Source organism: Schistocerca gregaria, chromosome 4 (assembly GCF_023897955.1).
Source record: "Schistocerca gregaria isolate iqSchGreg1 chromosome 4, iqSchGreg1.2, whole genome shotgun sequence".
NCBI classification, from domain to species: domain Eukaryota; kingdom Metazoa; phylum Arthropoda; class Insecta; order Orthoptera; family Acrididae; genus Schistocerca; species Schistocerca gregaria.
The window spans coordinates 448609985-448624271 of NC_064923.1; the positions used below are offsets into that span (position 1 = coordinate 448609985).

Genomic DNA, 14287 nt, shown 5'->3' on the forward strand with positions numbered 1-14287 from the left:
TAGCATTACATCTCGAGTAACACCATTGTGCCTCTTTGTAGCATTGGAAGAAAGGGTCTGCTCCCCATATTGTAGCCATACTCGCCGATGATACTCATGTGGAGTGGTGCAGAACCACGAATCATCGCTGGAGACAATGCGACGTCATTCATCAGCAGTCGATGCTTCCTAGTCTCAACACCACTCAAATGCAGCCGTTTGTGATGCGGTGTTAACTACAGCTTATGTATGGGACGGTAATTTCCTTGTCCAGCTGCTACGATCAATTGTGCGGGATGATAAAGGATGTTGCAGGCAATCCATTACTTGCTCTCGGATGACAGATGCAGATGTGAAGGGGTTAAGATATGCTTGGCACATAACATGGTGAATCTTCCCTATAGCAGTCAGACTTGGTCGACCAGAACCTTGACAAAGTGTGTGCCTTCCCTCACGTTCCTACGCAGTCCAACACTGGGCCTCTGTCACATCTGAATAAACAAAAATCTGGACAATGCACTATTCGATAAGTCGTCCAAACGTATTCCGACAATGAGGCTCCTTTCAAACTCTGTCTAGTGCTGATAACACTGTCTCTTGCGAGTACCAATATCTTTCACAGCGATCAATAAACATTTGACGCCGTTCACGCCTCTTATATACCATACAAGGCCTGATAACACGATTGACATCGGATCATATCTTCTGGGTGCTTCACTTTTTTGGCAGGCAGTGTCATTTTTCATCACAAAACTAATTTGGCTGCAACAAACCAGCGTCATGTCCATCGCAAGTATCTACATCAACATGTATACTCTGCAAATCACATGTGAGTGCCTGGCAGAGGGTTCATAGAACCACCTTCACAGTTCTCTATTATTCCAATCTCGTATAGCGCGCGGGAAGAATGAACACCTATATCTTTCCGTACGACCTCTGATTTCTGTAATTTTGTCATGCTGATCGTTCCTCCCTATGTAAGTGGGTGTCAACAAAATGTTTTCGCATTCGGAGGAGAAAGCTGGTGATTGGAATTTCGTGAGATGATTTCGTCGCAACGAAAAACTCCTTTCTTTTAATGATGGCCATCCCAAATCCTGTATCACATCTGTGACATTCTCCCATATTTCGTGCTGCTTTTCTTTGAACTTTTTCGATGTATTCCGTCAGTCCTATCTGGTAAGGATCCCTCACCGAGCAGCAGTTTTCTAAAAGAGGACGGACAAGAGTAGTGTAGGCAGTCTTCTTAGTAGATCTGTTACATTTTTTAAGTGTCCTGCAAATAAAATGCAGCCTTTGGTTAGCCTTACCCACAACATTTTCTATGTGTTCCTTACAATTTAAGTTGTTCGTAATTGTAATACCTAGGTATTTAGTTGAATTTATGGCTTTTAGATTATACTGATTTATCGTGTAACCGAAGTTTGAGTTCCTTTTAGCGCTCATATGGATGACCTCACACTTTTCGCTATTTAAGGTCAACTGCCACTTTTCGCACCATTCAGATATCTTTCCTAAATCGTTTTGCAATTTGTTTTGATCTTCTGATGACGTTTTTAGTCAGCGTCATCTACAAACAACCGAAGACGGCTGCTCAGATTGTATCCCAAATCGTTTATATAGATAAGGAACAGCAAAGGGCCTATAACACTACGTTGGGGAACGCCAGAAATTACTTCTGCTTTACTCGATGACTTTCCTTCCATTACTACTAACTGTGACACCTCTTACAGGAAATCAGATCCAGTCACATAACTGAGACGATATTCCATAAGCACGCAATTTCACTACGAGCCGCTTGTGTGGTACAGTGTCAAAAGCCTTCTGGAAATCCAGAAATACTGAATCGATTTGAAATCCCTTGTCAATAGCACTCAGTCCTTCATGTGAATAAAGAGCTAGTTGTGTTTAACAAACCCATGTTGACGGGGTGTCAATAGACCGTTTTCTTAGAGGTAATTCATTATGTTGGAACACAATATATGTTCTAAAATCCTGCTGCATATCGACGTTAACGATATGGGCCTGTAATTCAGAGGTTTTCTCCTACCTTTCTTGGTTATTGGTGTGACCTGTACAACTTTTCAATCTTTGGGTACGGATCTTCCGTCGAGCGAACGGTTGTATATGATTTTTAAGTATAGAGACATTGCATCAGCATACTCCGACAGGAGCCTAATTGGTATACAGTCTGAACCAGAAAACTTGTTTTTATTAAGTGACTTAAGTTGCTTCACTACTCGGAGGATATTTACTTCTAAATGACATTATAATTTCTACAGTCATAATTTCCACTTGTCTTAATAATTTCTTCCTTTTTCGACAGTCATGCCCATAACTTAGCGTATAAAACAGGATATCTGACAAATTTCATGTTTTCCTAGTTCCGTATTAGATTACATGTAATAGTGAACCCCTCCGCAGCTCGTGGTCTCGCGGTAGCGTTCTCGCTTCCCGAGCACGGGGTCCAGGGTTCGATTCCCGGCTGACTCAGGAATTTTTCCTGCCTCGAGATGACTGGGTGTTGTCGTGTCGTCTTCATCATCATCATCATTCATCCCCATTACCGTCGGAGGAAGGCAATGGCAAACCATTGTAAGGCGGCGCGTCTCTCCCGAGTCATTCTCCTACGCTTTGTAAAGAAGTATAGGACTTTATCATCATCAATAGTGAACACAGTGAGGGTTTGAATTCTTTGCACAGTCGTCTGCTCTTTCTTAAGCATCTTGTGATTGTCGGAGTAACTTGGATAATAATTGCGTTTTGGTTTATGACCGCATTTGATATTGTATTATCACTTAGTATGTGTTGTCCAGGTTGAGATCCAGGGCAATCATAATTTATGTATAACCTGGTTCGCTGTTTTTTCTGTCATAATAATGATCTTCCACAAGATGCATTCTGCTTGCCAATAACACACGTTTAGGGCGGGTGGTGGAGGCATTCTCACGAGGAATCGTTGACAGATGATAAAATGGGTCACCTAGTGTGTCTGCCATCACGACTCATCGGAAAATTACACGAGGTCTTATTTTCTAATCACATTCATCCATTTTTACGTCAACAGCACTTCTCAGACTATCCATATCTTCACTAACTTGTCACACTATGGGTTCTGGATATTGTTGGAATGGCTTCAGAAATATTATATATGTGTGCTGAGTGATCCATCATACCACAAGATCTGCCTTACTGGACACATTTGGGACGATACAAAAAAGACTGCAAGTCTTGGACCACCCTCTGAACAGTGAGTTGTGTCTGACATTTGAAGGGTTATCTACCAGAGCGGTCTCCAAACTACAGACTGCGGATCAACACCGGCCCGATGTTGCAGATTCACTGCAACGATATCACAAGATCTTTCCTTCACCGGCCCATGTTAACCCTTTACTTAGCAGTATCTGTTTATGAATTTCAATTTTGATTTGTTATCGTTAGCTAACACGAATTCATAGATTCCCACAAGGCAGTAGCTATGCACGTTACAAATTCCATTAACAGTAATGCTATGTCTCTTCTTTTCGATTAATTTGAAGCACAGGCATTAAACAAATATCTTTAAACAAAATGGTCCAAATGGTTCTGAGCACTATGGGACTTTACATCTGAGGTCATCAGGCTCCTAGAACTACTTAAACCTAACTAACCTAAGGACTCACTCACATCCCTGCCCGAGGCAGGATTCGAACCTGCGACCGCAGCGGTCCCGCGGTTCCAGACTAGCGCCTAGAACTGCTCGGCCACCATGGCCGGCATCTTTAAACGACTTTCTTCTAAAATAAGATGTAGTGTGCTATAAATAGATAACAAAACTCTATCATAAATCTGTTTGAGTACTTACTTTTGTCGTAAAGAAGCGCATTTACCAATTCTTCATGGATTCCTACCGAAAAAAAGTTTCACTTAACGAGTTTTAATTACGAGTAAGATTCATGAACAAATCACGAACATCAAATGAACGTTCAACAATCAGTTCTCTATTTTATGACCAATTAAGATACACATTAACTGGTATATACAATGCAAGTGACGCCGGCTGAAGTGGCCGAGCGGTTCTAGGCGCTACAGTCTGGAGCTGCGCGACTGCTACGGTCGCATGTTAGAATCCTGCCTCGGGCATGGATGTGTGTGATGTCCTTAGGTTAGTTAGGTTTAAGTAGTTCTAAGTTCTATGGGACTGATGACCTCAGAAGTCCCATAGCGCTCAGAGCCATTTGGACAATGCAACTGAGCATGCTAACCATAATTAACTGTATGAAATTTCCTAAAAATTTACCGTACGTGACATACATAGGCCATTTACACAATAAAATTAAGCACTGTAATTACAGTTAATTAGATTAATGTAATTGTAACTTCTCACACACAATTGTTCACAGTCGTTGATAAAGTTTACTAGTGGAAATTATTAGCAGCGACCTCACATGTTGATCAGTTTATATCTGTAAATACTTTTGTATAGTCCACGTTTATAAGTTTTTCACAGAGATACGCAGTGCCGAAAGCGAAAAAAGCTACGAGCAAAATTATGTAACTGTTCAAACGCTGTCAGTGGAAGACTCTTACAATATTCCCGCAATGAGAAATATAAATATTTATCTTCATAAACATCGCTACCTTGTAAATCAGCCATTTCTAAGAAATTCTGGGGCAAGAGTTTCTATATCGGCTTTAAAAGGATTTTGCAAAATGTCGATACCGTTTGCAGTTACATCAAAATCTGCGAAAAGAGATTAAAAATTTATTTTTGAAGTACCCAAACCGGCAGCTGCGAAATATAAAGGAAATGGAGTCTAGGGTTGCTGACTGAAAGTTTGGCATGTATTGAAATGAAATGTATGAAATATTTTTGGTTCGGTTAAGACTCAAACAAAATAACGTCTTGAAGGAAGGATTTAGAATGAGTGCACCTTCAAAAGCACTCATTCTTTTGTATCTGCCAGCGGACCATTCCTTTCGTGCAAGAAAATTTCGATGAGGGTTTGGAGCTGAAAGCATCTCATCAGAGTTTTTCCACAGCTACGCCATTGTCTTCAGTCTCTTCAAAAATGCGCGGGTTTGGCGAGATTTGAATATTATGGTTTTGTATAATTAACAGCTGACATGAATTAGCTTTAAAACTTCTGACATATCCAAGAAGTTTCTGCAAAAATACTGTTGATGAATGATGCAGTGTTCAATTCATGACTTTGATCCACCGACATTTTCTATTTATTTATTTTTTCCACACTTGTTTTCACTACCATAAGTTGTTTCACCTTGAGGTTTTCCACTGAAATTTGTTCTTCTGAATAGCATTTTCCAGTCTTATAAAAAATTTCTTCTCCGTGAATGCTCTGAACTTCAAGAATCTCTAAATACTTCATATTTTTTGTTTATCCCTCGAATAAAAATTAACGCCTGTGCAGTGTCTGAAACATCTGTTGACTCTTACAGAGCTAAATAGAACCACTCTTAAACACAGAGTTTTCTGAGACAGTTGAGTCAATATACTTTCAGAAATAACATTTATTCTTCAAGCCACGATGTTTGCTGTGTTTGTTGACAGTCTGATGTTTTTAAATAAATTAGCTTTTTGCGGACACTGCTTCAACTATTGCAGTCATTTAGTTCTTTATTAATTTGGCGTCAGAAAATGTTTATCCATGTTTTTCTATTGAGAGAACCAAGTGAAAGCTAGCACGAGTTGCTGTTTCTTGTTTAACATTTACTTTCTTAACCAATATTTTGAGATATTTCAAACTTGATTTTAAAGGTGTATATGTTTGTAACCCTTGGCTTCCGGTAAATTTGGAATAACTCCTATAATGTTTTGTATTCTACCTATTCTCTGATAACTGCTATTCTTTCAATACAAATTACACACCTTTCTACTCACTGAGTCAGGGAAGATTGGTGTCCCCATTGCTCTTTAAAATTTATGCACTCACTACCTTCCGTTTCTTTTCCATATTTACAGGAATCCACACAAACGGGATGTAACTCCAAAACAAAATATCAATTAATAGTATTAAGCGCAAGGGTTCTGGGTAAAGCACTGCGTTGGATTTATCTTTAAGGCAATTTTGATTAAATTAATTACTCACTGTTTCTTCACCAAGAAACTGTAGTCACAAAACAGACTAGTCTCAATATATTTTGCTTTTCAGATGCCGCTAACCGCAAGATAGTGCTGTACTACTGCACTTAATTTCTCTAACCTCCGGAAGGCTTCATTGCTATGCATTTAGCATTGCCCATTGCCGGAAGTAGTCGCAAATATACGTAAAGAGCAGTACACGTATCGGCTATCACTATACCAATGAAATTACCTGGGCACTTGCCCGTCATTACCAACAGAAATTGAGGAATGGAATCCACCCTCCGCTCCCTGTGCCGTAGATACGAAGGGTACCCAAAAAATCGGAGTAACTTTGCCGCCAGGCTTGTATAGCGCAAACCATTGCCAGTTCAGTGCCGCCTGTGTTGTCCATCTGGCTTGTTCTGTTCATTTGATGATTGTTTTTGCTCGAACTGTTTTGTTCGTGTCATTTTTTATGATGGCAAGTTTAGGTGAACAACGTGCAGCTGTGAAATTTTGTTTTCTACTCCTTAAAAATGCTGCTGAAACTGTGTGTTGGAACAGCTTACCAAGATGATACTAAGGGAAAAACTCAAGCGGTCTGCTCGATTTGAAACAGGCGACATGTCGATTGATGACTAACCTCGTTCTGGACGTCCATCAACTGCCCGAATTGAAAATCTTGAAAAATTCGAGACCTTATGCACATAGTCGACAGTCATTTGATCAACTGTTGGAGATTAGCGTGTTATCGTGGAGCTCTGTTCAGCGAATTTTAACGGAAGATTTGGGAATGAAAAGGGTTGCTGTCAAGTCTGTTCCTAGGGTTCTGACTGACAATCAAAAGGAGCGTCGAAATGAAACATTTCGTGCTTTGAAACAAAAGCTGGAAACTGATCCAGAGGTGATGATTCATGGTGCTATAGGCACGACCCAGAACCTAAACAACAGTCAGAGCTAATGGAAGATGTCATCGTCACCAGACCAACCATCAAAACAATGCTGATTTGCTTTTTCGATGCCAAGGGCGTAGTTCATTCAGTTTGTTTCTCCAGGTCAGACCATCAGTCAAACCTTTTATTTGGAAGTTTTAAAAAGATTGTGCAACAGTGTTCGTCAAGAGAGACCCGATTTGTGGCAGACAGGAGACTGGTTCTTCCACCATGACAACGCACCTGCACACACAGCCATCTCTGTTAGACACTTTTTGGCTAAAAGTGCCATGGTTCCGCTGCTCCACGCACCCTGTTCTCCTAACCTGGCTCTGTGCAACTTTTTGTTATTTCCACGCATGAAAAGTGGCTTGAAAGAACACCGATTTGACAACACTGAAGAAGTCGAGGGAAAAACGAGGGAGGATTCAAACAGTGGTAGCACCAGTGGGACAAATGTATTAGCATTTTTTAAATTATTATTATTATTATTATTATTATTATTATTTTGTACCCACTCACCTCATCGCAATCACGGTGTAGTCCTGAAACGAAAATTTGCGTCTAATTCAACACTACAGTATGTTGGTATGATGTATAGTCTGTCCAACATTTCCTGAGCCATACCAACGGTGACCGTAGGGAACGAAAGAGTAACGATTGCCGCCTCGTGGCGAGGAATGTTGCGGTAGGAAAGCATCCCGCAGTGCTGACACCATATACAGCTCGCGCCAAGTTGCGACCATTTTCTGTGATATTAATGAAGCGCGGAAGTAAAAAGGTTCGTGAAAGCGCCTTACAACTACCTTCACGATTGGTATTTAATTATAGAAATGTATATAAAATGAACTTAAGGCCACAGCTCAATATCAAACAATAAGCAGTTCACTGGGTAATGTCTACTGTGGTATCATTCAATGTCAGTTCATAACGACAGGAAGCAGTGGTAAAGGTCACAAAAAATTCTGAGCTGTACAGACGAGTTCTGAGCAGTGCTAGGGCATGAGGCCACAAGAAAACTTGGACACATTGTAGCCAGGTCTTGGCCTTAGCCACGCGGAGTGGCCGCGCGGTTTGAAGCGCTATGTTACGGATTAGGCGGCCCCTCCCACCGGAGGTTCGAGTCTTCCCTCTGGCATGAATGTGTGTATTGTTCTTAGCATAAGTTAGTTTAAGTAATATCTAAGTCTAGGAACCGATGACCTTAGCAATTTGGTCCCTTACAAATTCACACACAATTGAACATTTCTTTGCCTTGGGAAGAGCCAGTGTGGCCGTTAAGCTAAAAATTTTGGAGGCTCCTGATCTGTAAGATTGGGTCCCCGACGCATTTATTTTTAGTGAAGTCCATATCCGAGATGTAGCCTCTATCATAAATGTGAAGTGATGCTACACAAAATTCCAAGCTTAATGTTATAGCCCAAGGCTATGACGCTGAAATTATTTTTCCAAAACTGCAAGAACTGAGGATATCTCACCGTGGTATTTGATCTGTGTCTCACTCACCGTTTGTGTAACTTGTTTTAATATAAAGTTTGATCTGAAGATACAGAAGGTTATTTAAACCTCCAGTGTTAACTAAGCCATTAAATTTCTACAAATGCAAAAATCTACTGCTTGATACTTTTTTCTGAAACAGTTCATATGTTGCTATCGTTCAGAACTTTCCAACTTTCTATAAACAAAATGTCTCTGAAGTACCCTGTTTAGTAGCTGCACAATACAGAGAAAAGAAAAATAAACAGATAACCTTATCCCTTACGAATGTTTTACGACCTATGACTATGAATTCAACGTAAATACAGAAAACTGCAAGCAATCACTTATTGACATATTCGTTCAATCTATTAACTAGTTTTCTTACCTTTGAGACTCATCTTTATATGGTACTACTGGGAGTTTCATGTTTATTACCGTAGCGTGATGTTGAGTACTGGCTCTTAGACAAGAAAGTAGATAAAATTATCGTAATGTATCACCATAAGTAGTGTTTGTACGGCGAGCTTTATTGAAAAATGAATTGCGTTACTTATTGCAACAATATGGGTGGCTTCGTAATTAGTATCCATTTGACAGCCTTCATAGAGATTGCCAATTGGTCGCAGTTTGATAAGCTTTGTTTGTCAGCATCTCTAACCAGAACAAACAGCTTTTATGCTGAAGTGATGGTTGGATCCGGCACAGAGAGAGAATGGACCGAATTACCTTATTTTACAACGAAAGAAATTTGTCCTACGCTGCCCATTCATTTCTCTACACCAGACACCGTACACCTTGCATGTTTCTATACACACCATTTCGTAATGTAAAGTGTAGTACTTTCAAGAGATAGCACACATCTACACACACACACACACACACTATTAGCTAAAACCTGTGTCTTCATCCCTCCATAAAGATTGAAGTATTTACCATCGGAAACAGGATAAAACGTTATTGTTATCGATCGAAAAAGTTAGGTTTAAAGTTTTCCATAGCAAAAACACTATAGGGCGAAAATTTGTAGTGAAGAGGCAGTGATGTTTCAGTATTACTTAAGAGTACTACAACAATATCAAGTTTCAAATGCAATAAAATATTGTTTTATTAGGCATATCGAGAACGGGAAGTGTTGTACTTATAATGCCATTTCTTATGCCCACAGATCTTCAACACATTGGGCCCAGGAGCCCTCATATGGACTGTGTGCGGCGAGGTGTTCAGGCCGCGTGTCAAGGGCGTCGCCATGTCGGTGTTATCCATCGTCAACTGCGGGTCGGCGTTCGCCACACTCAAAACCTACCACCTCATGTACACCTATTTTGACCTGTACTACTCCTTCTGGATGTTCGCCACCATCTGCTTGGTGGGAATGGTGTTCGTGTGGCAGCTTGTTCCCGAGACCAAGGGCAGGCACCCAGAGGAGGTGGCACTCGAGATAGCGGGACTCAAACCCGGCCGAACTGCCGACGTGCCCGCCACGGCAGAGGAGATGCAGAAGATAAAGGTGTAGCCCACACAGGGAGACACAGAGGATGGACGCTGCTAGCTCATATACAATTATGGTGCACCATGCGACACCCTCGGTGTTGTGTATTGTGCTGATCGCTCTTGGATGAGCTCGAGATTTAAAGGATATCCATGTTGACTTAACGACTATGGTCATCTCTTCGACCCACTGCATTCAACATTACGCTTCCCAAGGTGCTACTATGTCAGTTGCCTGGCTAAAAACAAAGAATTTTTGCAACTTCCTCGGCTGATATCTTCCTCAGCACCAGGAAGGGTAGTCTGAAGGCCTGTGGCATCATTTCGATTAATCCAGCCAACTGCGAACTGGACATCATCTGTACTTAGTTATACACAAAGCTGGGCTCCGTATAATGGATGGGAACCTCATTTACAATGCATTGTATGTGGACATACTTCATAGGACTAAGCTACGACGTGTCTACCACATTTACTCAGACATAAATAGAGGACGTGCGTTCGGTTCGTTATACGGGCGGAACAAATTAAATTCCCCGTTCTTTTCTTCTGTTGTGCTAAGAATTTTCTCTCCCCCAAGACCTCGATAACAAATACCGCCTCTACTAGCTCCAATTGTTTCTGGCGTCCTGATGATTCGAATAAGCCATGACGCCGAGAAAACCTTGTAAATGTTGTACTTTCTAGTCGTGTAGTTTATGAAAGAAAAAACAGCGTCGGCGTACCTTGTAAATTACCACTGGATGAGCTTTTGGGATCCACGTCTCATGTGCAACTTGTTTAATCCTGATTTTCCACCTCGACTACTGTGAGACGAATTTTGTTGAGTATTTAGCCATTTCTACAGAAACTAAATATGAACGAGGAGTTAAAAACACTGGACAGAAATGGAACTAAAATTTGGTATTTCAGTTAAAATCTGAATATCGAACTGAACACTTCTCCTACCAATGTTGCAGATTTCTTACTGTTTTCCACTACATGCTTCTTTTTAAAGAGATCGGCTTTAATAATTTTTACGTTTTTATTGTTTAAAGGTTGATAGAAACTAAAAATATGAGTGTTCAACAAAACTAAGAATCGTGTTATGAATCTTATACGTGAGTCGAGGAAGACAGCGCACTCACTGCATATCCTGATTATTTCAGCCTGATTTCAGTAAAGGAATTCCTGTAGGATTGTTTTGTGAGCAGTTCTCTTAAGTACAACAGTGACACCGCCTTGTGTGATATTGACGGAAAATCCAGCACAGCGACCATAGTACAACACTAGCCACGAGTCTCCAAGTAAAGAATACGTCTCGCCACAGGCTTGAAGATTTCGCTAGAAACGGAAGACTTCGATTCATTGTGAAAGTTCCTTAAAACTGTTACCAATGTGATAGTATTAAATGTGTTAAATTATTGAATTAAAAGAGACTTTCGCATTATTATTCAGTGTTGTAATTCAGTTTTTCATTTACCTCAACCAGCATCCCAAAATTTACGCTGTCCGTCCAAAAAATTAAGAGACTGATTTTATTTCTGGTGCAGTGCAGTGCAGTAACTACGTTGGCACGTTAAACCAGCAACTGTGGGCAACAGACGCGTATTCGGCCAGACAATTGCGAGCAGGCAGTGTTAAACAGTGCACGTGTAGCGGCACTGTGTCACAAATCGCATTGTAGCAAATTCTCTAAATCGAGTGAACAAAAAATTCTCCAGAAGAAAAGAAAATTGTGTACAAAGTTTGTCCTGTACACCTTGACTACTGAACAAAAACGACGCACGGGCGCTTTCTGCGTCCTGATTGAAATACGGAACGCTGAAAATTCTCCCCTGGGAAAAACACAGGTGAGTGCCTAGACTTAGTGTTATCAATATGAACCTACCACAAAACGAAAAGTGCAGAAATTCACATGAAGGGGCAACGCTTTGCCGACATAACAGACATTCAGGCCAATCTATCTGGTTGAACAACATACCAAAGAAATACTTTTCTGACTTTATCACACGGTTGTATGAACGTTATGTGCATTGTAATCGGGAGGGGGGAGGGGGATGGGAGCTATGTAGATACCTGAAGCATTAAAATCTGTCTCGAAATTTTTCTCTGACGAGGTATAATAACTGTTTTAAAACTGGTGAGTCCTGAAACATTACCTAAGTCACTGTCGATTACAGTACAACTAGGGCACAGGCTGCCTTCAAGCATTGCTGACTGCTAATGTCCCTTAATAAGTACCACAAATCAGTATGTGACATGACAGAGGTATTTTTTTTTTTGTAGACTAGAAACATTTTAACGAATCTTTAATGGATGTACATGGCATACAGATATAATGAAAAATACATATTTTGGGAATGAAACTCCGTCCATTGTCTGTATCTCGATTTTTTAGGTTTTCATTTCCGTTCCTTATTTTGGAGTGAAAGCTCATTCAGCAGGGTTTCCAACTCTCACTTGGGGCTTTTCTTCGTGATCTAGTGAAGCAGTACATACGAGCGGTGTTAGATTGTTATATAAACGAAAAAACGTGAGCATTAGTTAATCTAGAGGTTTATGAAACACCTGCACAATGCGGGATCTTCTTCACTGGGTGCTCCCTGATGAAATCCTTCAGCTGGGAAAAATAACGTCCATCCCTCAAGTTCGACAGCTTCAGCAGATTTTGGTGAGACCCAGGTGATGGAGATTTCGTTCTGAAACACGTACCAGGTATAAAAACATAAAAAAATCAACATACGAACAGTCGACGGACTTTTCATAAAATTTATAGGAGCATTTACCCTCAGTACCGATTCAGAAGAGAGCATCGTTGCTATTTTTCAATATTTAACTGTGTCATATTTACGCAGCCAGTTTGACTGCCACCCACTATTACAGAGTAAAATATTCAGAGACAACGAAGTTGTGATTCCATTGTTCAGAGAAGATTTTTCAGAGATGTATAACCCGTTTCAGAGACAGTTCCAAATGGTTCCTTTATTCAGTAAGTATGGACGCCCCGCAAAATTAGTTAAATGAGAAGAGAGAGGATGGGAAGAAAAGTAAATGTAAAACAATTCTAACGTCACACACACACACACACACACACACACACACACACACACACACACACACACACACACACACACACACACACACACACACACGAGAGAGAGAGAGAGAGAGAGAGAGAGAGAGATAGGGGTGTGTGTGTGTGTGTGTGTGTGTGTCTCATACATAACAACGAGACAAACAGAATATAAAATAAATAGCAATGAACTACGATGATGATTGATTATTATAACATATTTGCACAGAATCTGTAGCCCTGTGGATAAGTCTTACACCGCTTACTGAATTTAATCTACTTTTTGAAACTCGCCCCAAAGTGATAACCCCACAGATTTGTTTCACTCGAGCAACCATACTTTATCTAGCTGCAACCAAGAGTTTGGTTTTTACTGTAACACACTAATATTTCTGTTGTTAATAAATTGCTCACTGTCTTTAAAATTTTGCCCTTCAACAGAGCTGAAAGCTTCTTTGCAGTTCATAGCGTTCGTATAGCTGTGTAAGTGATCTCTCTACTACCTGGATGTAGATTTTAGATCTCAGTGCATGAAACTCTCTACAATCTAGTCGTCTGAATGTGCCGCAGATTCTTGTCATCTGTATAAGCCGCCATGTTATAGTCAAACGTTTTCATCGGCCTTTACATGATAAACAACTCTTTACTTCTTTCTGTATTTGAACATTATATCAATATACGATGTAATAGGCTGATGTTAGAACAGAAACGAAAAGTATTTTCATTTTATTTTCTCGTGACATTTCGTGACAATCATATTTTAATTAGGTAAGAAACGAAATGCGAGCTTCTTTTTCCGGCACATTCAGACAGTGTTCGACATCCATATAGCAGAAAGACCACTGGCTGTGTACTGGCAGTCTGCTTATTTTGATTCGAGGACAAAAGTGTGAAATCAGAAAGTTCTGTATCTTGCGCTGTCGAGCTTCCATTGTCTTCAGCTTCTGGCGAGAAAATCTCTGGACCAATACTCCGCTCTAACAATTATATGGCGACGTCCCGGCTCGAGAAAATAAGTTAACCGAAAATTTCTTCAACTCAAGAATATAACATTGGAACACTGGTCGGCGGCAAGAAATACTTTAAATTACTTCAGGTGAGGTATCTGGACAGGATGTAGTGAGTTATTTCGTAGAACACACACACAACTGATACAGGCGGCTACTGACAACCATGCGATTATTTATTCTAAGTGGCTTTGCGTCAATTAATTCAAAGTTTACACTCTCGAGTACATGCGATGCTCTTACAAACATAATATAGCTCAAAGTGCTATGCAGATAACAAGTT

General features: G+C 40.4%; 1 protein-coding gene across 2 annotated transcripts in view; it reads left to right on the forward strand.

Moving 5' to 3' along the window:
- Window positions 1–11374, forward strand: part of LOC126267108 (facilitated trehalose transporter Tret1-like) — a 97463-nt gene extending 86089 nt beyond the window's left edge. For both annotated transcript variants that reach the window (XM_049972007.1, XM_049972008.1), the window contains exon 6: window positions 9620–11374. In XM_049972007.1, coding sequence (XP_049827964.1) covers window positions 9620–9967 — 348 coding nt within the window. In that variant the 3' untranslated portion in view covers window positions 9968–11374. The remainder of the gene's footprint in view (window positions 1–9619) is intronic.
- The last annotated feature ends 2913 nt before the right edge of the window (window positions 11375–14287 follow it).